The sequence below is a fragment of the Dromiciops gliroides genome, chromosome 5 (assembly GCF_019393635.1).
Source record: "Dromiciops gliroides isolate mDroGli1 chromosome 5, mDroGli1.pri, whole genome shotgun sequence".
NCBI classification, from domain to species: domain Eukaryota; kingdom Metazoa; phylum Chordata; class Mammalia; order Microbiotheria; family Microbiotheriidae; genus Dromiciops; species Dromiciops gliroides.
Genome location: NC_057865.1, coordinates 58771956 through 58799863, shown reverse-complemented (window position 1 = coordinate 58799863; position 27908 = coordinate 58771956). Strand labels below are relative to the sequence as shown.

General features: G+C 37.3%; 1 protein-coding gene across 7 annotated transcripts in view; it reads left to right on the top strand.

Annotated features, from left to right (window-relative positions):
- NEBL (nebulette) overlaps positions 1-27908 on the top strand; it is a 506719-nt gene that overhangs the window by 447680 nt on the left and 31131 nt on the right. For 4 of the 7 annotated variants that reach the window (XM_043966340.1, XM_043966341.1, XM_043966338.1 and 1 more), the window contains exon 5: positions 18087-18258. In XM_043966340.1, the coding sequence (XP_043822275.1) occupies positions 18087-18258 (172 nt within the window). Of the gene's footprint in view, positions 1-29; positions 135-2447; positions 2541-6907; positions 7001-8452; positions 8546-11964; positions 12058-13767; positions 13861-16774; positions 16880-18086; positions 18259-23838; positions 23932-25345; positions 25493-27908 lie in introns of all 7 variants that reach the window. The other 3 variants (XM_043966342.1, XM_043966337.1, XM_043966343.1) reach the window with 3 other exon arrangements.

The window sequence follows — 27908 nt, the reverse complement described above, 5'->3', positions numbered from 1 at the left end:
TTTTAAATGTTTCCCCTTTTTAACACAAGAAAAAATACAAAGGTAAAGCAGAGAAGATGCTGACTAACTATTCAACAGTGGCAGATACTCCTGAAATACAGAGGATCAAGGCAGCCCAAAAGAACATCAGCATGGTGAGTAGAAAACATTCCATGTTACTTTTAAAAAGGGGAGCAGTACATTTTTACCTCTTGTTATTCATTAATTTTAATTTTTCTGGTCAAAACCTACTTGCCATAGCAGGGGTTCATAACCTGTAGTACCTATATAACCTTTATGGATAGATGTCAGGGGGTCTTGGATGCACAAAAAAAATGTTTTTGTTAACCTCTAAGTGAAATAAGGCATTTCCGGGGGCAGCTGGGTGGTGCAGTGGATAGAGCACCAGCCCCTGATTCAGGAGGACCTGAGTTCAAATCCGGCCTCAGAAACTTAACACGTACTAGCTGTGTGACCCTGGGCAAGTCACTTAACCCCAATTGCCTCGCCAAAAAAAAAAAAAGAAAGAAAGAAAGAAATAAGGCATTTCCTTAAGTTCTGAGAAGGGGTCCATAAACTACACAACATCACAGAGATCCATCTCACACGCACACACGCACACAAACACAAACACACACACAAACACACATTCAACCCCTCCTCCCCCAAACCCAAACCCTTTTGCTGCAGGAATTTCCCTAATAATATAAAACAATCTTGCAAACAACATGACATTGGTGGCGGGGGCAGCTAGATGGCACAGTAGATAAAGCACTGGCCCTGGATTCAGGAAGACATGAGTTCAAATCCGGCCTCAAACACTTGACACTTACTCCCTGCGTGACCCTAGCCAAGTCCTTGAACCTTCATTGCCCCACAAAACAAAACAAACAAGGAAAAAACATGACATTAGGTGAAAGAGATTACAAGGGGATACTCAGGAGCTGTAAAACATAAGTGCCAATTTTTTACATATCTCCTAAACCATATGGTAACAGTTATCGCCACTGGGCCTCAAGTGCTCCCTGGATCATGGTTGGGTTCTAAACTGCCCATTGCCATTATGACAAACTTTCAAGGTGTTATAATGGCATTTGTCATAAACCACTGATGATATTGCTATAAATCAACATAGGGTGGGATGACATTATGCAAGGCATACTCATTCTTTAAAACGACAACTGTTACTTGTGATAGTAGAAATGAAGTAATCCCTTAATTTCTGTAAGCCTCAATTTCCTCATTGGTGAAATGAAGGCATTGAATTCGGCCTCTGAAGTATCTTTCACATCTTAATATTTTCTTGATTTTAGAGTTATTCAGTTAAGCAAATACTTATCATCATTGAGAATGTTAATTTCAAGGACTTCTGAAGTATTTTCTGCTTTCTAATCAATTGGCAAATTCCCAACACTGATCCCCATTCAATCATATGGGTGTGCTCAGGGACACACTGGTTGCATGCTACCTTTACAGAGGAGAGATAGGTAGAACACAGTTACCTAAATGATCTTTCTGCGTGGCAGAACTCTGAGAAGAGAAGGGAAAGGGAAATATCTTAGTCTTGGACCAGGCTCTATCACATGGAGAATTTCTGGCTTCCAGAGGAAGCTTCTCCTGCAATTGAAATTTCCTTCCTTCTGTACTTCCCAGTGAGCTCTGAAATCTCAAACATGGCTCAAAGGAGAATAATTTTGCTATCCACATGTGTCTTCATCACAGTGTTTCATTTTCTATGGAGTTTTGAAGCTGAGGGTGATGGAAAGAGAGGTTTTGGGAATAGGTACAAAGTTAGGAATTAACTAGGTTTCATTTATGTAAAATTTTATTTAAAGATCATTAAAGTAGTTGTTTGGTTGGGGAATGACAATTGTTTTGAATTTCATGCTAATTCAGAAAAATGGCCAATAGTTTGGTTAGTTTTTTTTTTTTAAATGGGGCAATGAGGGTCACACAGCTAATAAGTGTCAAGTGTCTGAGGCTGGATTTGAACTCAGGTCCTCCTGAATCCAGGGCCGGTGCTTTATTCACTGCACCACCTAGCTGCCCCCAGTTTGGTTAGTTTTTATGCTAAAAGTTTTGATTTCCTCCAAGTATACTTACAAACATGCCAACTCTTTGTGAAAAGAGGACCTGATTTGACTTTTTTTCTTATTAGAGAGAATCAGTTGCAAATGGCTATTATCTGAATCATGTTTTAATAGTACTAAAGTGTGAGATTGACATGAGATTTTTGTGGATTTGGCTGGAAGGCTAGAACGGAGGCATATGGAAATCAAGCTGAATTTTTACTAAAGTAATAGATGATTTGATTGGTTTATGAAAATAAAATGATGTTCAACTTTTGAGCTGGAACTCTATTAACACTATTATAAAATATGGAAATTTCACTTTCCTTTAGGAAGATTGGTCTGAGGACTTGAAATCTTAATAGGCTGATGGTTCTTTTTTCTTCTCTTATAATCAAGGTGTTTTATAAGAAAGGAGTAGGAGCTGGCACAGCTGTAAAAGAGACCCCAGAGATTGAACGGGTCAAGAAAAATCAACAGAATATCAGTTCAGTAAGTTCTCTACAGAATCAGTTATCCTTTTTTTTTTTTTAAAAAAAAAAAAAGCAAACACGAGCCAGATAAATGCCTCCAGGTTGTGTACTAAACAGATTGTTTTAAAAATTATCCCATACTTCATTTAAGTGCTTCTTCATCACATTTCATAGGTCGAACACTCTGTATGAAAGCTATGTAGCCTTGTTCCCTTTGAACCTCCAGCAATGTTTCATTCTGATATCTCATTGTACATAAGAAATATCATTTTAATAACACTGTAATGAAATTTATGATGAGATTTCATCTTTCAGAATAGAATTTAGGTACACTGACTTTCTTGCAGTATAAGGAGGAATTTTAGTAGCAACCCAATTGCTTGGGGAGGAGGATCAGAAAAATTCCACTGAAAGAATGAGTTAAAGGGTTGAACATTTATGTGTTTCATAATCTTATGGCTTAAATTTTATAAGAAAAATTTTTTTCTCTTTATGATGGCATTTACATTTTCTGGACATGCTTTTCATGGCCTTCCACGGAAGAGAAAAAGCAGTGAACAGTTTTGCTCTCTGTTGAGAGGCAGCATGGCATAGTAGATAGATGACCAGCTTTGGAGTGAGGAATATCAGGGTTCAAATCCTTCGCTGATTAACTCACTTAAAGTTAATTCAATTGAAGCCACACCTGCCTGATTTTGAAGAGGGTATTGTTCTTAGCTCACCCCAACACAGGACCACCCTCAAGTCCAGTGAACCAATGGATTTGGGTGATGCTACCCAATTATCTTGAAGCAGGGTGAAAGGACGGCCTCTCCTCCAGAAGCAGAGGAAGTTTGGACTGGCAGTTTGGTGCTGGAACAGGCTAGTCTTGGAGGACTTGGGAGAAGAACCAGGCCAGGCTGAACTCTTATCTCTCCTCTAGGGTAGATAGGTTTCTTTCTGAACTCCACGTGTTCTCTCTTTACTCTTTAATCAATGCTTAATGCTGCAAAACTGGTGCTAAAGCTTCTAATTTATAAGTAAACCTTAGCTAGTTTTCCCTACACTGGGGACAGGAATAAAGTGACCACACATTTAGTTTTACTCATCACAATGACCTTCTAAGATAAGAAATATGGAGCTACTCAGGCATTAAGAGGGGAGACAAGAAAGAACAATGTAAGAGTAAAACTCAATCCAGTAATGGACCATCACATAGAAATAATTAGAACAACAAGGGATTTGTCAAATCACCTAATGTTTCCTGAAGCAGACACAATTTGGATGCCTGGTAGGAACAAGGCAAGGGTGGCCAAAGACCTTGTGTCCGTCTGATGGGGCAGTAGTTTGTCATTGGATTCCATCCAGTTTATGAGGAGAGAGAGTTGGAGCATGAGCCTAAGGATAAGCAAAATAAGTAGGAGAAAAAACAAAAACACCTGAGGCCACTTTTTTCCCTTAAAATATTTAAAATATATATGAAGGATCTTGATTTCATTAGCATAAGGTATTCATGAATGCAATTAATGAAAAAAAAATATTACGCACTTGTTAGTCCTTCATTAACATATATCTACAGCCTACAGATCAAAACCCAAGACCTAGTAGCTGCCAAAGGACCAAAGAGGTTATGTGGTACCTCTAAGGTTACCTAGCTATTAAGTGTTTGAGGTGAGGTTTGAAATCAGGTCATCTTCATTACAAGCCCAGTACTCATTCTACTATGCTGTGTTGCGTCTATGCATATTAAAAACATACACATCTACATACTGTGGCAGAATATCATAAGCCTGACAAGTTTCAACATCAGCACGATGTGTGAAATATGTCTGTTATTTTGATTGGCCTAATGAAGCACTAAAATGATTATTTTAAATGATATTTGGTTTTTAAGCCAAGAAAAATCACACCAAATAGGACATTATCTTTTTTTTAACTTGATCTCAGTGACAATGAGCAAAAAGTAAAGTTCTATATCTTTTTCTCTGGGTTCTTCCCATGACTCTGGTTTAGTATTCAAGCAGAAAAGTTACCCTTTCAAGATTAAGAAGAGATGTCAGGCCAAGATATGATTCTCTAACATTGAAAGATCTCTACATTTTCTAACTCTGGGGTAGAAAGTCTTTTAAACCATCAGGATTTCTCAGTTAAGAACTATTCTGTGAATTTTATGGCTAGTTAACCAGGCTCTATGAGCCTCTAAGACTAATTATTTTGGTTTGGGGTCTAATTTTTTTTTATAATATTACAACTGCTGGTAGGGGGATCACTCATTATTCCAGAAATAGTCTAGGACCATTTCAAGACCTGAATTCCACCCTCTATTACTTTAAATGGTCTCCAGTGATTTCTAAAGAGTTTTGGCTTGAATTAGATCTTTGGTAAATTTCCATACACCCCTGTCGGATCCAGCTCATAATTTGTTACAAATATAATATCCTTTTTTCTCATTTACTTTCTCTCTTATCTCATCTTTTTGGGCATAACTAAAATACCACATGATGTGACAGCCACTGAAGTGATTCATTATGCAGTTTTATAGCCAACCTCTCTCATCTCATGCATAACTCCATATCAAGCTGTCTCCAATCTCTTTAATCTCTTTCTGAATAGAGGCAGGTAATGCAGTGGATAGAGGGCTGGGCTTGAACTCAGCAAGATCTTAATTAAAATCTGGCCTCAGAAATTTACTAGTATGTGATCTTGGACAATTTACTTAACCTCTGTTTGCCTCAGTTTCCTCATCTGTAAAATGAAGCTAATGATAGCACCTATTTCCCAGGGTTTCTGTGAGGACATAATGAAATGATATTTGTAAAGTGCTTAGCACAATGCCTAGCACATACAAGAGACTATATAAATGTTAGCTATTTTTACTGTTTTTATTGAATTAATTGTAGGAGGGGAGGAGGTTTTCTTTTCTTTTTCTCCTTTTTTTTTGTGGGGCAGTGAGGGTTAAGTGACTTGCCCAGGGTCACACAGCTAGTAAGTATCAAATGTCTGAGGCTGGATTTGAACTCAGTTCCTCCTGAATCCAGGACTGGTGCTCTATCTACTGCACCACCCAGCTACCCCAGGAAGTTTTCTTGATTGGAATTGAAGCTAGGCTTATAGGCACCTGTTGATGCTTTTGGTATTGTGAGCATAGATTTGATTAAGTGAGAAAAGATGAATTATTCCCTTTATGGTCTTGGCCTGACTTGTTGTATATAGGAATATAGCATAAGAAGTTTAGTGCTGGGGCAGCTAGGTGGCACAGTGGATAGAGCACCAGCCCTGGAGTCAGGAGGACCTGAGTTCAAATCTGGCCTCAGACATTTGACACTTATTAGCTGTGTGACCCTGGGCAAGTCACTTAACCCCAATTGCCTCACCAAAAAAAAAAAGTTTAGTGCTTCAAAAAATGGTTCCATTGTCTCTCTTCTCTTTTTTTCTCTAAAAATCTTATCCGTTTTCCCTTTTCCTTGTTCTGGTTCATACTGATGCTGAGTCCTGTAGCTCATGCAGACAAAGTTTAAGTAAATTTATAACTAATTCACCTTGACCTTGATCCTCTCAACCCATCATAATTGCCTATTTCCATATCAGCAAATGAAAAAAAAACCATTCCTTTTTCTAAAGAAAATAAGAAGTGATTTGAAAATTTACCTTTCTATAGGAAAAACAGATATTATCAATATTTTGTAAAAAATACCAAAAGGAAAATATATTTCATACCTTTACCTATATAATATGGAAAATGTAGTCATTGCAAATGCTTCTAAGCTTCAAAAAGTCAGGAATAAAATGGATATTAAGGTTAAGTACAATATGCTTGTTTTACATATCCATTCTGACAAAACTCTTAAAATATGCAGTAGGGAACCAGCCATAGGTCCTTTTATTCATTAAAAGAAGAAAGCTTTGCTAGGCTTGGTGACACATACTGCTGAGGAGGGTGAGGCTAGCATATTGCTTGGTCTTGGTCATTCTAAACCTATATACAACTAGTCAGTCAGTTAGATGTCTTCATTAATTTTGGCATCAGTGACCAGGAGCAGAGCACCTCCAGCGTACCCAAGGAAGGGTGAACTGATGGAGATTAGAAAAACAGAGGAGGTTAAAGTTTCCAATGTGATCATTGTTTCAATAAGGTCCATGAGTCACTGTTGTTTCTTCCAGCTACAAAGACACTGAGAGACAGAGCCTTAAACAAACAAATATCCAAATATGTTAGCAAACAATTGAATGAATGGAGAAAAGAGATTTAGAACCATCAGAAAATCAAAAGCCAGTTTTGAACTTTTTTGTCTTATTTTGAAATGAACATTTTTTATGATACAAGTACAGGGGAAGAAAATTTGGAAACATTTGTTAGGCATTGCTTTGGGTGGAACCCTAAGGTTATGTTTTGTATTCATTACATAGGTGAAATATAAAGAAGAAATAAAACAGGCAACAACCATCTCAGACCTTCCAGAGCTAAAGAGAGTTAAAGAAAATCAGAAGAATATCAGCAATGTGTGATCAAATTACTATAAGTATTTTTTTCTTTCTGAGCCTGTAATCTGTCATCTGTTAAATAGGAATAAGGATGCTTTTACTATTCTTCTCACAGAGGTGTTTTAAAGTAAGAGCTTTGTAAATGAGGAAGAATTTAGTGTGAATCCTCATGGGCCAACAAATGTTCCATTGGAATTACCTGTAGTAATGATGCTTTGCTGTTTTAGTTGTTAGGTTTTTGTTGCTGATGTTTAAACAGACTGAAGCTACACAGAAATACTTTTGTTCTGATTTCTACCCATGAAATAGTAATTTTCTCTAGTGAAGGTACCTAATTGTGCTTTGGATGCATAGGAAATGAAGCAGGGGAAAATATCGCAAGTTCTTTTGTTCAACCATTCAGTAGTCATTATCCTTAGAGTTCCCTCGCTTCCTTTGTTAAATCAACTCTTTCTCAGTCTCAAACATGGGAGATTTAGAAACTTATCTAAATCTACCAATTTGTGTGTGTGTGTGTGTGTGTGTGTGTGTGTGTGTGTGTTTATTTACAGAAGGAAAGAAGTATGAATGACATTGGTCGAAAAGCATGTTACAGGGACTTTGGGCCTTGTCCCAAAATTAGATTCAGGCCTCCACTTGAATAAAACTGTGAGGGGGCAGCTAGGTGGCGCAGTGGATAAAGCACCGGCCCTGAATTCAGGAGGACCTGAGTTCAAAGCTGGCCTCAGACACTTGACACTTACTAGCTGTGTGACCCTGGGCAAGTCACTTAACCCCCATTGCCCCACAAAAAAAAAAAAAGAGCACACTGTTTTATGTTTGACTGAGTGGATTATTTTGGTATGACAGTGAAAATGCCTCAAAAGTTATAAAGTTTGTTTCCTCCAGCAAAGTAGAACTACTTTTGCCTGACAGGTGAGGAAAAGTCCCATAAGGTCAGGGCACTGGATAGAGTCATTGAAAGGCAAAATTTTGCAGGCCACAGGAACACATTAAGAGAGAGGAGAGACAGCACCACTGGATTGGTTGCCTGTGGATTTGGCAGGGCTACAGTTGAAAAATCTTCTGGGCTATCATGATTCTTTGCATCTAGCAGGTACTCGATAAATAGTTCTTAGATGATGAGGGAGTAATGAATTATTAAGAAGATAACAAGTAGCAGCTAGATAGACGGTACTCCAGAAAGTGAGGTTTTTATCATCATTGATAGGATGAGGTTCAGAGAATAAACCAATAGATGTTGGAATTAGTAGGATAGAAACCAAAAAGGAGAAATTGGGAACATCAGGACAAATAAAAGCCTAGCAAGTAGAAACATTCAGCTGATAGAAAATGCTAATGAGGCTTTACTATAAAATCCTAATGAAAATTTTACTAATGAATCAGACATATGTGATTTCTTTTTAGCTCTACTAAAGCATTATTATATTTTTACTTTTCATAATTGAATGTCTTGTACCTGTTTCTCAGCTGCAATATAGAGAGCAGAACTACAAAGCTACTCCTGTTTGCATGACTCCTGAGATTGAGAGAGTGAAGAGGAACCAGGAACATCTCAGCCTGGTGAGTGGTTTGAGATTTTCTTTCTCAAAATTAAAAAAGGGATATATACATATACATATATAATTTTATTTTTTAAAAAATATAATGTGATAAAATCTGATGGCTTATTTTACAATAGTTTTGGGTTTTTGTTTTTTTTTTTTTGCGGGGCAATGGGGGTTAAGTGACTTGCCCAGGGTCACACATCTAGTAAGTGTCAAGTGTCTGAGGCCGGATTTAAACTCAGGTACTTCTGAATCCGGGGCTGGTGCTTTATCTACTGCACCACTTAGCCGCCCCTTTACAATAGTGTTAAATACTGTGGATCTTACTTCTTCTCTCCTCATTTTTTATATCCTGGATGACTTGAACTAGCTATAAATGAATGAATAAATAAAATATTTATTAAGTACCTACTCTGTACCAAGCATTGCACTAAGTATTGGGAATACAAATAATAAAAGTGAGATGATCTTTGCTCCTAAGGAGCTCATATTCTAAAAGGAGGAGAAACCTATAAAAGAAAGTTCAGCTACAGGGCAGAAGGAAAGGTCTACAAGGCTAAAGCTTCAACAGAGAGGCATATGGCAGGGCCCAAGGGTCCTTAGGTTTACCAGTAGATCAGATAATTGTTGCAGTGGTTTGTAGCATGTAAATTGGTTAAGATCAAGTGGCTCTTCATTTTATTGGAAGTTACAGAATATGTTACTACCACCTTATCGAAGCTTTGTAAACAGTCAATCATCCTGAATGGATTCTAGGCTGACTGGACCAGGGGTAATGAACAAAGACCCGGGGAGATAACTGTGAAGGTGGCACTTCCTAGCCATCCTGACAATTTAAAATACAGGCCCACTCGTGCTCGCTCGCTCGCTCTCTCTCTCTCTCTCTCTCTCTCTCTCTCCCCCTCCCTCCCTCCCTTCCTCCCTCCCTCCCTTTTCCCATTGGAGGAGTTGTTTGGGTAGTGCTAGATTTGGGGTTAGGTCTGGATCAAATCCCAACTAAAGGCAGTTAGTGTGATCATGAGCTGTTCCCAAACTCTCAGAGCTTCAGCTTCCTTCTCTATAAAGTAAATATAACAATACCTCTGCTACTTAAAGAGTTGTTCTGAGGAAAGTGCTTTGCAAACCATAAAGTGTGATATAAAATGTTATCATTGAGGAAAACACAAAGGTAGAGGAGAGAATCATTGCTATCACATTTATAGGAGAAATGATTTTTAGCTTCTTTGAAAAAGGTGTTTCCATGTTGACTTCAATCCCAGAGAATAGCGTTCAGATAAATGAAGAAGAAAACAAATTAAAATGTAGAATCATGGCCCATCCACAGCTGGTAAATCCTGTGCAGTTCAGGTTTTATTACTGAGAGACCTAATGGAAATTGTCAAGGGAAAAGGAGAGATTTCAAATATGTACCAGAATAGATTGGGGCTTATTGTTCTCTAAAGAGCCAGGATGGTGATGAGATACATGTTAGTAGGGTGTGAAATCATGAAGAGAATGTGGAACTCGAACATGGATTTAAAACAAAAACAACAACAATAACAACAACAAACCATCATGCAGTAGAATAACATTAGGGTGTACCAGTTGAACTTTAAAGGGAAGAGTTTAAAGCATATAAAATTGTTTTAGAATTCACTAGTGCAAGAGGTGGTATAGGAGGAATATATAAAGAGTTTCATTTAAAAGAGGAGATTAAAAACATTGAATCCCAGAATCTGACAGTTGGACGTTGCCTAAAGAGCCATCTAATCCACCAAGAATCCCTTCCACAATATTCTCATCAATTGTTCATCCAGTTTTGGCTTGGATTACTCTCTGAAGAAGAATTCACCATCTCCCAGGGCTGCCCATTCCAATTTTGGATACATCAAATACTTAAGATTTTTTCTTTATATCTAACCTAAATTTGCTTCTTAGTAATGTCTACCTATTATTCCTAGTTTTGCCCTATTAGACTATACAGAATAACGCTAATCCTGCTTCAACATGGTAGTCCTTTAAATGCTTGAACAATGATCTTCTCCTCTTTCCTTCAAAAAACCAAAAACAGTTTGGTACTTTTCCCCTCTAACTATATGTTCAGATATTTGTCCTTTCCAGGTTATATGGCTCTCCTATCTGTGAGGCTCTCTCAAGGATACCCAATGGCTTTCTCCCTCCAAAGAATAGGAGTGTGAATGACATCTGAGTTACAACTCTCACCATCTTGATTTTATTTCCACGAAGTAGGTAGGGGCAGGGAGAATTATCTTCATAAGAGAGAAACAGTCAGATGCAAACAAGGGACTGAGACAGAGACAGAGACAGAAACTGAGACAAGAAAGAGACAAAGAGAAAGGATACAAAAGAAAAGAATAGAAAAGAAAATGACTTTCCAAAGTCTTTTGTTCTCTCCATTTGACTTCAGTGGCTTCTGTTAAAGATTTCTGTTAAAATGTGCTGCCTGGCATTTTCATTAATGTTATTCACAGAGTTTGCATTCTCTTCAGGATTGACCCTTAAGGAATTTATCAAAAAGAGTATCTTTTAGGTAAAACACCCCAGAGGTGGTTTAAAATGGCAGCTGGGCCAGAGATACCCAGATAAAAATGGTTTGAGCCATGCTTCTACAAGAATGTGATTACTTTAGAGTTAAATAATTTATATAATTTTTGTTCAGTCATTTTTTGGTTATATCCTACTCTTTGTGACCCCATTTGGGGTCCTCTTACCAAAGATGCTGCAGTGGCTTGCTTTTTACTTCTCTAGCTCATTTTACATAGATAAGCAACTCAGTTAAATAGGGTTAACTGACTTGTCCATGTTCACATAGCTAGTAAGTCTGGATTTGAACTCAGGAAGATGAATTTTACTGATTCCAGGATGAGTACTTTATCCACTCTGCCACCAGGTACTTGACTAATTTATATGAGGTATGAAAAAAAATTTGAATTATATTTGCATATATCTATATATGCATGTATTCTAGTGTCTGGCATAGGTGAATGCTTAATAAATGCATGTTTACCATCTGACTGATTGATATCCACTGTGGTATAGTGGATAATGCATTGGATGTGGAGTCAGGAGGACTCGAGTTCACTTACCAGGTGTTTCTGGACAAGTCACTTAAACTTTTTCAGCCTCAGTTTCCTCATCTGTAAAATAAGGTGTAATAAGACATCTATCACCCAGGGTTGTTGTGAGGATCAAACAAGTTATCGTCTATCTTTAAAACACTTTGAAAACCTTAAGACATGCGAATGCTGCCTATTATTGTTACATTTTATATACACATGCCTCTAAATATATGTGGACACATAAATGAATGATATATTTGTATGGTTTGTTTTGACTGTGAAGATCCATCGTCCTCATTGCATTATTATCCCAGCTTCAAAGATCACATCTAACCATGTCTCAGCTACTAATGCTGATACCTTATCCACCACACAGGTGAAATACAGAGGAGAAAGCAAATGTGGCACATCCATTTCTGACCCTCCAGAGCTGAAGAGAGTTAAAGAAAACCAGAAGAACCTCAGCAATGTGTGATCTTCCTAGAAATGTTTCTCCCCCTTGAATTGTCCCATTTGGTCTCTTTAAGTGAAAGGGTTGGGTTTCCTGGGTTGTACAACATGAAGCTGGTGACGGGCACGCGGTTGTTTTATGTGCTCTGCCAAAGGTGTAGTCAGAGAAAGTGGCCATCAAAGCATAACTACAGAGGGCAGCCATGTTCATCTGTTGCTCTGGATGATACATGACTTTATCTTCTGATGCTTGGCTTTCCCTAAGCCTTGCCTTTATGTCTACTGATATGGATTCTCTGCCTTCCTTCCCTTCCCAATCCCAACCCAAGGTTGGTAACTATCATAAGCAGCTATCTCCACTGCCATCATAGGACTTTGTTTTCCCTGTGTATATGGCTGGGCCTGTTCTCCAATTTTAGAACTATAACTTGCCCTGCTCTTGCCCAAGCAATCTACCCACACTTATCATTTCTCTCAGAGGTTGCCATTATGCAGTTGCTTTATTTTCTTTGACTCAGGACCCAAGATAGAGATTCATAAATCTTTTTTTTTTTTTTTTGGGTGAGGCAATTGGGGTTAAGTGACTTGCCCAGGGTCAGACAGCTAGTAAGTGTTAAGTGTCTGAGGCTGGATTTGAACTCAGGTACTCTTGACTCCAGAGCCAGTGCTCTATCTACCTAGCTGCCCCGAGATTCATAAATCTTATGCATGGGTGAAGGAGAGTGGCTTTGCTCAGGAAGAAGATAGTACAGGGACTGGGTTATTGCTAAAAATCATCACTATGGTCCATTTAACTGTTTCCAATTTGCATAAACTACGAATATATCTGCCAGCCTTTAATTCCATGCTCTGTTTTTGAGCAGGGAAGGCAATCTGGCTTAAGTGACTTGCCCATGGTTACACAGCTAGTAAGTATCTGAGGCCAGATTTGAACTTGGGTCCTCCTGACTCCAGAGCCAGTGCTCTATGCATTGTACTACCTATATACCCCTCTACTTTGCCATTTTCACCCCACAGATTTGGAAATATATCATCTTCCAAAGAGTCTTTGATTCTTTGAAAAATCATTTGGCAAATTATGTTTAAAACATCATATTATTAAATATACTTTTTTTGCAACTAAAGTTTTGAAGAGTGACTCTCTTCTTACCTGTATATGTGGATTCACACTACATGGCCCTTATTTCCTCTCAATAAAAAATAGAGGAACTGCTGATGAAAAATTGAATAGCTATAAGTATTCAAAAAGTGTCACTGTTTATGGATAATGCAGGGGAGGGATTTGTTTAAAGTCCTACCTTATTCAAAGCTCCTCTCCTTTAGTAAATTACTTTTAATCCACTACAAAATAGTGCTGTTATAGATAGTGACAACTTCAAAAGGTACCTTTATCATTCAGGGGAAAATAGTTCTATGAACATTTTTATGGAATAAAGCCTTTTGTGATTAAATATATATGCTTTTTAGCTTAGCCATGACACACACACACATGAAGAGCTCATCCACATACACATGGGCATGTTGTAATGACTGCTGTGGGAATGAATAATTCAAAGAGATGATAATTTATGATTCTGACTAAGGATATGTGTCTGCCTCGACCAGTAACTTCCCTTTTTAAACTTTCTCTTCCTTGATGGTCTCTGACAGCAAATAACTTGATGATGTCTGATCATGGGTTGGTTAAATTAATGTCTGGGACCTTCTTTTTTGTTCCATTAAATAATAGGTTCATTATAAGGGACAACTGGGCAGAGCAACTGCCATAAGTGTCACTCCAGAGATGGAAAGAGTTAAGAAGAATCAAGAAAATATTAGCTCGGCAAGTGGTGCTTTGCAATCTTTTTTTCTTTTAAAAATAAAATATTTCCACTTCCCCCAAATGTAAGCACAGAGCTAGACCTGCAATTAAGTGATCCTTTCTTAGTGCATGCTTTTAAAAAGAATTTTGAGTTTATAAGAATATGTTGTTTTAAAGGGCATTGGATTATATGCGTGCATAGGTATATCTATTCTGATTGATAGAGCCTCAGATAATTGAAGAGTCTCCTCAGTGAGATATATAATCCTTCCAGAATCCTGCCTAAGAATCTACAGATGGGATACATACATATGTATGTATAATGTGTTATATGTCTCTATATAAGTATTCATATATTCACATATAGATACATGTATCAAAGAAGACATATTGAAAAGCCAAGCAATGGCGTCATGGCTCAAGCTCAAACATAGATGATATTATGACCGTGAGATCCTAGTCAATTTGATGAACTAAAACATGAGGCCATTATCTGGGACTTTGACTAGCTCTCCTTGATTTTTATTTTGTGAAGATATCTATACTCTTCACGCATATATGGGAAATATGATATATACAGAGAAAATGAGCATGTATATATTTGTTGAAGAGTGTAAGTGTATGCCCTGGATTCAGGAGGACCTGAGTTCAAATCCAGCCTCAGACACTTGACACTAGCTGTGTGACCCTGGGCAAGTCACTTAACCCTCATCGCCCTAAAAAAACCAAAAACAAATAGACAAGAGTGTATGTGTATGGGGGCAGCTAGGTGACACAGTGGATTCAGGAGGGCCTGAGTTAAAATCTGGCCTCAGACACTTGACACTTACTAGCTGTGTGACCTTGGGCAAATCACTTAACCCACATTGCCCTGCAAAAAAAAAGAGTTTATGTGGATAAGAGTATATGAAAGTATGTGTTTTAAAGAGATATTAAAGAGAGTGTGTATGTGTGCAGGAAACTATGTTTCTGTCTGGGGAGGAGAGGGAGAGAGAGTGTGTATGTGAGGGAGAAAAGAGTTTGTGTGTGTGAGAGAGACAGACACACACACATACACTGGGCCTAAGTCATGTATTTTGAGATTCTCTTTTGGAAGATGAGGGGTGTCATTTAGGATGTTCTGTGAGACTTGTAATCAGCATCACCTGAAAGCAGAAGCAGCTAGCTGACTTCAATGTCTCTGTATAGTTATGGAACATATCTACATATACAGTACTGATGAGAGGTACTGTGGAGTAGTTAATAGTGAGCCAAGTGGGGGCAATTAGGTAGTGCAGTGGATAAAGCACCAGCCCTGGATTCAGGAGGACCTGAGTTCAAATCCAGCCTCAGACACTTGACAGTTAACTAGCTGTGTGACTCTGGGCAAGTCACTTAACCCACTTTGCCTCACCAAAACAAAAACAAAAACAAACAAAACATAGTGAGCCAGGCCCTCAAGCCATGACAACCCCAGTTTAAGTTCTGGTTCTGATCCATATTGAATATGTGATCCTGGCTATGTGATTATTTAGCCAATGCTTGGGATAACTCTCTAATGTTATTAATTGTATAACAGTTGCTAATGCCATGTATTAATGAATCCTCCCCCACACACCTCCCAATATACACACACTTATAATGGTGTAGACATGTATTTGAACACAAGCTTACCCTTGTCCTAGGCACAGACTATCTGTCACCGGCTATTGTGACAGATTTGTGCTACTGGGGAAACTTTCCCCTAGCTATTCCATCAGTGCTGCCGGGCATAGTTGCATGTTTAGCCTTGTAAAATTGTATTACTTTTAATAAATTAAAAATTTCAAGGATGTTCTTTTAACTAAGGTATCTAAACAATTTAATTCTTCATCTTAATGTGAACATATATTGTTACATCATCTATGCAAAGCAGAGTAATCAATGAGTCAATGGCCATGAACCAGAACTCCCAAGCAAAAAGCAATTTTTTAAAGGTATTAAAAATAGGATTGTCTTAGTTGGTAGTCACATAGTGCACTATAGGGATATCTTGTTTGGACAATATTTTTTTCAGTAGAACTAATGCTTCAATATTGAATTATACATATGCCTTCAGGTCTGTAATAATTGGCCCTCTAATCCTACAAATAATCAGTCTGATAAATGATAGTATTCCATTTTTAAGTGCCAAGAGTACATGAACTATCCCTGGCACATCCTGAAGAATTTTGTGCCTGAAGAATCAGCTTTTAAAGTATGCATATTGCTGCTACTGCTAAGGGCATCTAAAATGTTTTCCACCTATATTACTTTTAAGCTATGATTGTGAAGAAGTAAAAAAGATTGAATCATGCAGTTATATTTTAGAACTGTCCTTCCTTTATACCTTATTTCCAGGAGATGAGGAGAAAAGGAGAAAGAGATTTAAGTTAAGGGACTATTCTGTGAGCATCTATCATCTGTGTTCTAGGAGGTACCAGAAAAAACAAATTTAGTAACCCTTAGTTTTTCTCCGTTACTGGTCTAAACCAACAACCAGTGGAGTAAATGATACAGAAGGCTGGTGGTCACTCACATAGCTGTCTAAGAGAAATAGTTCCATATAAGAGAGAGAGAGAGAGAGAGAGAGAGAGAGAGGAGAGAGGAGAGAGGAGAGAGGAGAGGGGAGAGGGGAGAGGGGAGAGGGGAGAGGGGAGAGGGGAGAGGGGAGAGGGGAGAGGCAAGTCAGTTAAAATAGTTTTTTGAACCTCTTGAGATTGTTCATCTAAAAAAAAAAAAGAGTTGCTTTGGCAATGAGTGGATGCTGATGAACAATTTCTTGGGCCAGTTCCCCAGCTAATATTTTTAAGTGTGTCGTATATCATTTGCTCTTTGAAAGGGGGCAGGGGGAAGAAGGAAATGTAGTTATGTGGTTTTTTTAAAAATTTCAATTGTGTTTTATTCTAATGTTTTCCTGGTTGTTATTGCTTTGCAGGTTAAGTATACCCAGGATCAGAAACAGATGAAAGGTAGACCAAGTTTGATTGTAGATACCCCTGGACTGAGGCATGTTAAAGAAACTCAAAACAATATTTCCATGGTAGGGTACAACTGCCTGACTCTTCTCACGACTAATATATACTAAGGAATAACACTGTATCACACCCTGGAGATGTTAGTTCGCCACTTAACTGGATAATTATTAAAGCACAGGAGTTGGGATTACTCAATTTGCCTTATGGTGAATTTTCTAACTGCACTTAAATGTAATGGAAACACCTAGAGTTTCAATAAAAAGATTTTCTCTACCGGTTGATTTCTGCCTTTTTATTTTCAAATTTGACTTCCTTCTGTCCTTTGAATGCCTTGTGTGACTGACAAGTGCCTGGACTTCCCTCTGTTTGGTTTTGACTTTGTGTTTGGCATGTTTGCATGATGCAGAGCATATTTCAAAGTGCTGTTTGTGTTTTATTACCATATTAAGGCCATTCAGATTTATAATTCAGTTGCTCTAGGGGTCACTACTATTTTTTTCTTGTATAACTATATGGCACTATTCATAAAAATGGTTGAGCAGCAAGGACTTAATTCACAGGTATAGTTTTACTGAGAGCTTAGAAAGTAGCTACAGTAATATATGTGCATATTTATAACTTAAATATATACCTGCATATTTTAACTTAAAAAGTATACATATACATTTATATTCAAATTTGTACATTCATAACTTCAATCCATAATTTTTTGAAATTATGAATATACTGGTTTAAATATATGTATAGATATGATTTTTGAAGTTAGATGCAGGTTTAAATATATATATATATGTGCATATATTTGTTATAAATATACACGTACCTTACTGTAGTTACACTCATAACTTCAAAATAGTATTGTATTCTTTGAATTTATAAAAATATAGGTTTTAGTATATGTAGACATACATGTATTTTGAAGTTACAAATTTATAGGTTTAATTGTAATTTTAAAGTGGTTCTCATGAGCCACAGCAATAATTCCCCTAGTAATTAAGAGACTTAAAATTGATATCATCACCCTACTTATGAAGTTTGCAAAAGTGTTTATGGCTAATTATAAAAGAAGAAACAAAGAATATTGATTTAGGCATTTAGAAAGATGCATGGAAACCTAGTGGGAAAAGTGATTCATTTTTATCTAGAGAATAATTGGAGAAGGATGACCATATATAGGCATACACAGAATAACATTTTTGCCTCAATACTCTGTAGAATATCAGTTCAGCTAAGTTGCAGCTACCACAGTCTGTTTTTCTTCCCTTTCTTTAGGTTAAATATCATGAAGACTTTGAGAAGACAAAGGGCAGAGGTTTCACCCCAGTTGTGGATGACCCAGTGACAGAGCGAGTGAGGAAGAATACCCAGGTTGTCAGTGATGCTGCTTACAAAGGTATACATCCACAGATTGTGGAAATGGATCGGCGGCCTGGAATCATTGTGGGTAAGCTGACTTTCTGTGGAGGGACTGACTTAAGGTCAAAGAGATGTACTGGACTGAGAATTTTTCTCCTTGATCACTTACATGCAGGCTTTAGATGCATTTTATGGCAGTTTACTCCAAATGGGTCCTATTTAAATAGACTTTAAAGTAGTACAGTTATTGAGGCTCTATTTTTTTTAAGTTAGATGACACTCCTCAGAATTCTTTGCATGTAAGAGCTGGAAAATATCTCTTTAAAAATAAGTGTCTTTTAATATTTAATATCAGAAAACCTAAAACCCTTTTACAAATCTGTTGGGGAGGGGGTAGTTTTGATGCCTTTTTGATATGTCCACATTGGTCTTTGCAAATGATAATTGCCTAGCAAAGACACTAAAATATCTTATTTGGGGAGCTATAAATGTATTAATGTATTAATTAAGCCATAAAAAGATATTCTGCATGAGTTTTCCCTTGCTCTAATGGGAATAGAATTCTCTCAAAGCTCCCTTTAATCATCTTCAGTATAGGGTTCCTGCTAAGAAGGAACATTACAGTGGCAGCATCCTCTGAGAGGCTATTTACAGGGTGATAATTACACACATTTCTAAAAAAGCACTTTGGAATTTCAATTTTAATATTGAATACATGAGGAGTAAGTGAGCTGTACTCTAGATGTATGTAAATAAAACTGGCAGTCTTTATCACTGGGACTTTCAAGATTAAGGAGAAGCATTTACTATTTTAGAAGATTCTCGTCACTAAAATATGAAGGCTTCTACTGACTTAAAGATAATGCATGCCAAGGTCAGAAGACCAATCTCTGGAAGCTTTTTCTCTTTCTTACTCTCTTTAGTGATTTTACTTGACATAAATAAGCATTCAAAAGTCAGCATGGCATGAGGGACAGAGAGATAGCTTTGGAATCAGGAAGACCAGGGTTCAAGTCTTGTCCCTGACACATGCTAGGTATGTGACGCTGGGCAAGTTACTTGATCTCTCAATGTTTTAGGCAGTTCTCTAAGGCTCTGAATTCTAGAGGAGGTACAGATTTGCCTTGGCAGAGAAAGATCTTACTGGGAATTTTACACCAGTGAAATTTTTGTTTTTGTTTTTTTGTGTGTTTTGTTGTTGTTGTTTTTGTTTTTCGTGGGTCAATGTGGGTTAAGTGACTTGTCCAGGGTCACACAGCTAATAAATGTCAAGTGTCTGGGGCCAGATTTGAACTCAGGTCCTTCTGAATCCAGGGCTGGTGCTTTATCCACTGTGTCACCTAGCTGCCCTAAAATTTTTAAAAAAGAAGAAAAAATCATTCTACCCAAGTCCTACTTGACTGTTTCATTGCCACATGAAGGTAACAATGTGTTCTCAAAGGCCTTACAAGGAGAATATAAGATCTAGAAAGAGCTGTAAAACAAAATTATTTCTGAGATATTTATATCTGTTATTGGAAGGCCAGACTGAGCACAGAGAGGCTTTTTGCTGCATTGGTCACAGGAAAATGGTTTCTTTGGCTAAAGTAACATATGAAAGAGTGTGTGCGTGTACGTGTAAGTTTCAATTTATGTTGATAGAAGGAATGCCCATTCAGTGAAGATCATGCATCTTTGAAGTCAGGAGAGAACTTGCGATTAGGTCTCTACACATGCCACAAGCAGTGAATTATTTACAAGATGTAAAAGTGCCCACAAATTAACTCCAATGAACTGACTTCCCAAAGTAAGAATCCCAGTCTTCAAGAATGGTAGTTGATTTGAAATGACTAAGTAAAATTGGACCTTTTAAACTTTCTCTTTTCTTTTAGAAGTTGCTTGCACAAAGCAAGTTGGGGAGTATTCTTATTCTGTCTATATCAAGCACTGTCTTTTATACTGCTTGAAGCCATCATTTTCTTTTCTTTTTGGGGTGGGGTGGGGCTATGGGGGTTAGGTGACTTGCCAAGGGTCACACAGCTAGTATCAAGTGTCTGAGGTCAGATTTGAACTCAGGTACTCCTGAATCCAGGGCCGGTGCTTTATCCACTGCGCCACCTAGCTGTCCCCATCATTTTCTAATAAGGGTGGTTTTTGCCAAGGCAAGGGGCCATATTGGGTCCTGAGATTATTTATAGCACAGATAAGGCTGCTTTATATATTTATTATTTCTGGAATTCCACTTGTTGAAGTAATGTTACAACCTGAGAAACTTCAGATTTGGGGTCTGTGCTTTATCAGGTCCTAGCTTCTCATTGAAACTTGTAGTCAAGATAGTAGGCCTCTTAATGCCATGGCTCCAGTTCCTTCCATAGAGAAAATGCAAAAGTCTCAGAAGTGTCAAAAGTCAGTAAGAATTTATTTTTATTTAAAAAAATACTTTAAAAATTGATATCTTCTATTTCTTATATCATTCTTAGTTATTCCAAGTATCCTTTCCCTTCCATCTCCCAGTGAGCCATTCCATATAACTAAAAGTTTTTTTGTTTTTTGGTAAGGTTATTGGGGTTGAGTGACTTGCCCAGGGTCACACAGCTAGTAAGTGTCAAGTGTCTGAGGCCATATTTGAACTCAGGTCCTCCTGACTCCAGGGCAGTGCTCAATCCACTACACCACCTAGCTGCCCCAACTAATAGTTTTTAAGAGAGGGGGAAAAAAACCCAGCACAATGATTAATATATGGAAAAAGTCCAAAAACATGTACAATGTGTAGCACCTGTGGTCCTCCCACATCCACAAAGGGGTAGGTTGGGGGTGTCCTCTCATCTTTTCAATCAAGTCCTCCACAAGCAGTTGTGAAGTGCCTACTATGTGCTAGGCGCTGTTCCAAGTGCTGGTGGTAGAAAGACAAAAAAGAATCCTTGTTCACAAGGAGCTAACAGTCTAGTGCAAACAGCTATATAGAAACACTTAATTCAATTAGTTTAGATTAATCTCCAGGTGAGCCTTTGAGTATCTACCAATTCCCATTATTTTCTCACAGGTTAAACAGGTAGACCTGAGAATCATCTGCATAGAAATTATAATTAAAATCCATGGAACCTGAGATCACCAAATGAATAGTATAGAAGGAGAGAACAAAAGGGCCCTGGACAGAGTCCTGTAAAACACCTATGTCTAGGAGGCATGACATGGTTGAAAAGCCATCCAAGGAGACTGATGAGTAGTTCAGCAGGAGAGAGCAGTCATGAAAACCTAGAGAGAAAAGAATATTAAGGACAAGAGGGTGATAGTGTCAAATGACACAGAAAGGTCAAGAAAGCTGAGAATTAAGAAAGGTAATTAATTTTGGAAATTAAGAAAATATTAGAAACTTAGGAGAGATAAGTTTTAACAGAATGATGAATTAGGAAGTCTGATGGTAGTCTTAAGTGAGTGAGCTGAAAGGAAGTGGAATTACTTATCGCAGAAAGCCTTCTCAAAGAATTTACCTACAAAAGGAAGGAGATACATAGGATCATAGCTATTGGGATTAAATGAGGGGTTTTTTGTTTCTCTTTCTTTCTTTCTTTCTTTCTTTTTTTCTCTCTCTCTCTCTCTTTCTTCTGAAGGAGATATGGATATGTTTGTAGGCAGTAGGGAAGCAGTAAATAGACATTAAGAGACTCAAGAGTAGTCAGAGAATAGGGATGATACAAGGAGAAATCTGTTTAAGAAGATGGGATGGAATGAGACCACTTGTGCATGCATAAAGCGTTTGTCTTAGCAAGGAGAAGGGCCACCTCTTCACATGAGGTAGGAGTGAAGGAGAAGAGAGTAGTGAAAGGCTTATGAGTGATAGGAGATGGGGAGAAGAGAGAGCTCTTGGTGAATGATCCCACTTTTTCTAGTAAAATGTGCAGCCATTCTCAGCAGAGATGGGAGGGTAAGGGGAAATTCATGGAAAGTTTGATGATGGATATAAAGGTTTGGAGGAACCCCTGTGGTGAATGGAGATAGTGAACTGACTAATGAGGTGTAAAAACATTGTCTTGCCTCAGAAAGGGCCTACTTGAGATTATATCACATAAATTTATAGGAAAACCAGTTAGTACTGTTGTCTACTATCTACTTTGACTATTTTAAATAATTTTAAGACTTGGGCATTTTTATTGCTAGGGTTTTTGTTTTTGTTTGTGTGTTTGGAACTGTGACTTCACTGGTATAAGAAACTCCCAGTAAAGAAGCTGCCTCTACCAATGTAGATCAGTAATTTCTCTATAATTTTTACTAACATTGTATTACTTTGGGGCATTTGGAGGTTGAGTTGCCAAGGATATTCAAACAAATATGTGTGAGAAGTTGGTCTTGAACTGGGGTCTTTTCAAATCCAAGAATGCCTCTTTATCCATGATGACATTCTTTCTCTTGCTAGTTTAAATCAAGTGAAAAAAAAAAGCACAGTAAGCAGGGGGAAAATTTCTGGTGGTGATTATTCTGACTTTGGCATATATTATTTTAAAATCACTTGATGAGATCATAGTTTTCAGATATTACTAATGGGTCAAAGAGAAGTGAGTATCCAGAAGTACTTGAATATTTCTGCTTTGCTGAATTAAAATTGCATTTACATTTAATTTCAAAAATTTGAATAATGAAATATCTGATTGTCTTTGTGAATAAATTTTTAGCAGTGAAATTCCTTTTTTAAGAGTTCTGTTTGTTTTTTTGATAATGATAATAATTATAGTATCAACTTACATTAAGATCCATGTTCTTAAGCTACGGAATAGCCTTATGCATGGAGCTGTTGGCTCAGGAATGACTAAAGCCATTCTCAACAAGAGAGACAACACATTCTAGTTGAACCAGTGATATTTTCCTCTATGACTTAGAGAGAGTATGTTAGAGTCTTCAAGATCATTTCCTACTTCTGACACTAAGTATGTGACCATGACCATATCATCTAATCTTTCTAAACCTCAGTTTCCCTCACCCTCATTGCTTTTGGGTACACTTAACAATGGCCACATGTCTGTGCTTTGCCTCTTGTGGAAACAGAAACAGCAAAACTTTCTTTTTCAATCTCATTCTCTCCTCCAGGAACATCTACACAAAAGTTCACAAATATTTTGGACAAGGGATGCGTGTGTGAACTTAGACTTATATTTGTCCCTTGTGAAACACTTATTAAAGTGCGCATTCTCAAAACATTTGCTTCTGATGTAGTAGAGAGGATTTTTTTTTCCAGACAAAAAAAACCTCTTAGTGGTTTCTCATGAGTCAGTAAAGTTCATTCTACCTTTCCTACTTTATCTAGTGCAGTATATGATGAGAAAAAGACTTTGCATTCAAACAATAGATTACAATTAGCAAATACTCGTCTTGTGTAGACATGGGCCATGCTATAAAAGGTTTTATAGGGTTACTGATGATTATATCGAAAAGAACTTAAGTTGCCCTCCAACCTTAAAAAGCCAATAAAGATAAGCTGGGGGAATTTAAATTTAATTCCACAGTTCTCTTAAGAAATACCTGTGAAAATGCATGTCTGTTAGCTCATCCCAAGAATACAAATATCTCAGAAAAGTTCTAAGTGTGGTCTTAAAAAATCAACAACACGAAGCCACCTGGGTTCATGTTTGCTTTTCTTTGCTGTGTCATTCTTATTTTTCTCTTGATTCTTTTTATGTCTTTCTTCTGATAAAAGACCTTAAAGTTTGGCGTACCGATCCTGGTTCCATCTTCGACATTGATCCATTGGAAGACAATATTCAATCTAGGAGTCTACATATGCTTTCTGGTATTACTCATATTTTGAGTTCTTCCATCTTGGCATTGTTTTGTCCTGAAAATGAAACCCCCCATAAGCATTCAGATTCAATTAGTCCACTGCGAGCTTTAAAAACATTTTTTAAAACATCATGTCTTTGAAATGAATTATTGTTTATAGTTACATATAACTTGAGAATAGATTTTAATCATTGATGTGAGTGAAACTTGATAAAAGCACTTTTATTAAGAACTAGATTAGAATGTCCTATTATTCCTAGATTCAGTCAAGAGTGTGGAGTTCCCATTCATCTGCTTTTTATTAGTAAATATGATTTCAGTAGGCTTTGCGGGTTCACAAATGTAGGTATTTGGATTTCACTAAACATTTAAGACATAAACTAGGTCTGAATTCTGAAATGCATTTTTAGAGTGTTTTCAACTCCTATTGTAAGACTTTCAATTGAAATAGCATAGAGATTTTCTATAACCTGGATAATCTCTTAAAATAAAATAGAAATTTGTTTGGGTTACATTCAAAAGGATACAACATCTAAGCATTTTAAAGAGCAAGCTATATTGTTAATTTGCACTGAAACTTCTCCCTTGATCTTTGATTTACTTAAAATTAATGGTTTATGTGACTTTTAACTTATGGTTTCATCTCTAAGTTAAAGGTACAGGAAGTGCAGGTTTGTAGTGATAGCAGTTTCTCAGAAACTGTCATTTTGCATTTTAGACTTCTAGACTTGGGAGATTTTACTGTCAATCTAAACAATGCAATGACTCAAACTAGGTGAGTCAGACCAAGGGTCAGTTTTATCAATGTGGGCTGCCAGGTTCCAAATATATATCCACATACTATATATCCACAGACATACATATATCCACGCATACATAATAAATACAAACATAATAAATACATACATAAAATTAGCCAACAAACTTTGTGGACCTGGGAATGTGTGTTTTTTTGAACCATTGCCTATTTTTTGGTAGAAATTCAGATTGTAGCCAGTGTTATCCTAGTTCTTAAAAAGAGGTCCAATCTTTCTTCCATATACCCCCTAAAATAATTTATCGTATGATGTGCCCTAGGAAGTTAGTGTGGTACAGTGAAAAGAGTGTTGACTTTAATGTTAGAGCATCTAACTCCAAATTCTGAATCTGCCACTTAGTACCTGGGTGACCCTAGGTGAATTATGTTATCTCTCTCAGCCCTGGTTCTCTCTTTGTAAAATGAAGAAGCTAAACTTGTTTGCTTCTACTGTCCCTCCATCTCTCTATCTATGATCCTGAATTCACTGGTTCTTGGGAATAGAAACTAGGACGTTGATTGCTAAAACTCAATTATTAGGTTATTTGTCTTTTTATGTTATGTTCCATTTCTTTCCATTCTTCAGTTATGTAACCATACACATGAACATTCTTTTCCCCCAACATAGAAAAGGCAAGTCTCTACAGTAGACATCGGTCTCATTCAACCAGTACCCTTGGTGTAGGACCAGGGGATGATAAGTCAGAAATCTCTGAGACAAACCCTAGCTTTTCCTTCTGCAGTGAGCTAACAAGACCATCTGATGAAGAAGGAGGTATCAAATCTTTTCCAAGTAGACTAATTCATTGATAATTTGCGGACCTGTGCATGACTTTTATTCTTAACACATCTTCACGTGTGTTTGTATGTATATGTTTAAATATTTGGCTGTTGTGGAATTTGGAAAGTTGAAGTGAACTTCTGCAAGCCTTGGGTTTTCTCTCCCAGCAAGCATTTTGGCATGTACTTTTTGCACTCCACTTGTGTGTTGTTACTGAAGGTGGAGCTCTAATGATCTGAAGGCCCTCCCTATTACCATCAAATTCAAGATATCTAATGGTTGCATCTGTTTTTGAACATTAAAATAACTGACATGAATATTAAATATTGGTGTGTACCAAATAGGCCCATCAGTAATATCAAAACTAGCCAGGAAATAATGCATACTTCATTCTTGATTTCCAATAGGAAAATCTATGTTACAGTAACATTTTAAATGTTAGGGTCTTCTATGTGTATGAGGGAATATTAGTACAAAATTAGGATAGGTCTAAAAGGGTAATCAGTGGCATGTAAGAATTGTAATTACAATTAAAAGTATGCTTATTGTTATTGTGGTTTTTTCAAGCATAATAATTATAAGGGTTTCTTTTCCACTATCTTTCTCCTTTTATACCTTCTCTACCCTCTTCTCTCTCTCTCTTCTTCCCTGCCTTTTCTGAACTTGTATTGATGTTTGGAGGAGGTGAGGGGTGGGGTTTTTTTTCAATTTTATTAAGAAGTTTTTGAAGACCATAATCCTTCACACAGGGAGATTCAAAAGAATGAATCTCTGATTTGGAATATAAGGCAAAAGGGCACATGGTACAGAAGACATTTTGGGTGGCAGTGCCTTTTGAAGACTCTCAGTTTATACTAGGCAGCTACCTAACTGCCTTTACTTAAGATTGGTCCTATTGGGTGTCTTTGTATAGATGCCACACTCACCACTCTACCACCAACCAAGCCATACTATGGTGGTGCTTTGATAATCAATTTTCATTCTTATTTTTTTAATTGCTTTTTTTGTAGGGTGGTCAGGGTTGGGTGGCTTGTCTAGGGTCACGTGGCTGGTGAGTGTCGGGTGTCTAGGGCTAGATTTGGGCTCCGATCCTCCTGGGTTCAGGGCTGGTGCTTTGTCCACTGCTCCACCTAACTGTCCCATGTTGATATCTTTTAAAAAATAAAATTAATGGGGGAGAGGAATGCACTGTGAGAAAGGGAAAGGGAGAGGTGGAATGGGGTAAAGTATCTCACATAAAAGAAGCAAGAAAAAGCTAATGGAATGGAGGGGAAGATGGGGGAGGTGCAGGGGAGTGAGTGAGCCTTACTATCAAAAGAATTGGCTCAAAGAGGGAAAAACTTACTTGTTCAATTGGGTATAGCAATGTATCTTGCACTGTGGGAAAGTGGGAAGGGAAGGGGATGAGGGGGGAGGGGTGAAAGAAGGGAGGGAAAATTGTAGGAGCAATGGGAAGCAAAACACTTTTGAGGAGGGATAGGGTGAAAGTAGATAGAAAATAGAGTAAATATAAAAGGGAGGGAATAGGAAGGAGAGTAATACAGTTAGCAATAATAACTGTGAGGAAAAAACAAACAAAGCAAGTTTGTCTAATAGGCCTCAGTTCTCAAACACATAGAGAACTGAGTCAAATTTGTTAAAATGACTTTAAACAATTATAACAGTCCCATTTATTGCTTTTTAAGAACAAATTTGTAGTGCGAGAGTAGTTTTCCATGAAATCATTGGGTATATTTTTGTTTCTGCTTTTACCACTGTTTGGGAGTTGTGTTGTTGTTTTTTTCCCCCATGACATTAAAGCAGAGTTGACAAAGGAACCTAAAAATGGAAACAATTCCCTTGCATTTTTGTTGCTGGACTCAAGGGGAGGAAACCAAACCCCCACCTTTTTGGTTCCTTTGAAATTGAGCATCTCTTTTGTCCTTGCTGGGCTCTGATGAGGAGGTGTTGATTGAAACCTTTGCAGCCTAAATGCCTTCTGGTAATGATAATTTTTTTAGTATCTTTGGTTTTCTCTGGACAATCTATCAAATGTATTTGTTTAAGGGAATATTCTGAAATTGAATAGTGTTTTAAAACAAATAATGCCATAGCTGTTCAGAGAAAAAAAGTCAAAGAGTAGGTATGCAAGAGCTATGGTTATCTTTGCTTCTTATGTGGTGAGGAATTTGTATGGTCTTATTTCTTTCTGGTAGATGATGGTTGGTTTTTGGGGATTTTGTAGAAATATTAAATCATCATTTTTAGGATAAAAATTGGTTTCATGTTATAGCAAAGTACTTAACATTGTATTTCTTTCTCCAGCTCTTCATATCTAGAACCACCCTCCTCTCTCTTTTTGGATGTACATAAGAGAGGCTCTTCTTATACCCTGAAGACAATATATTTCATTTTTTTAAATTAAAGGGCA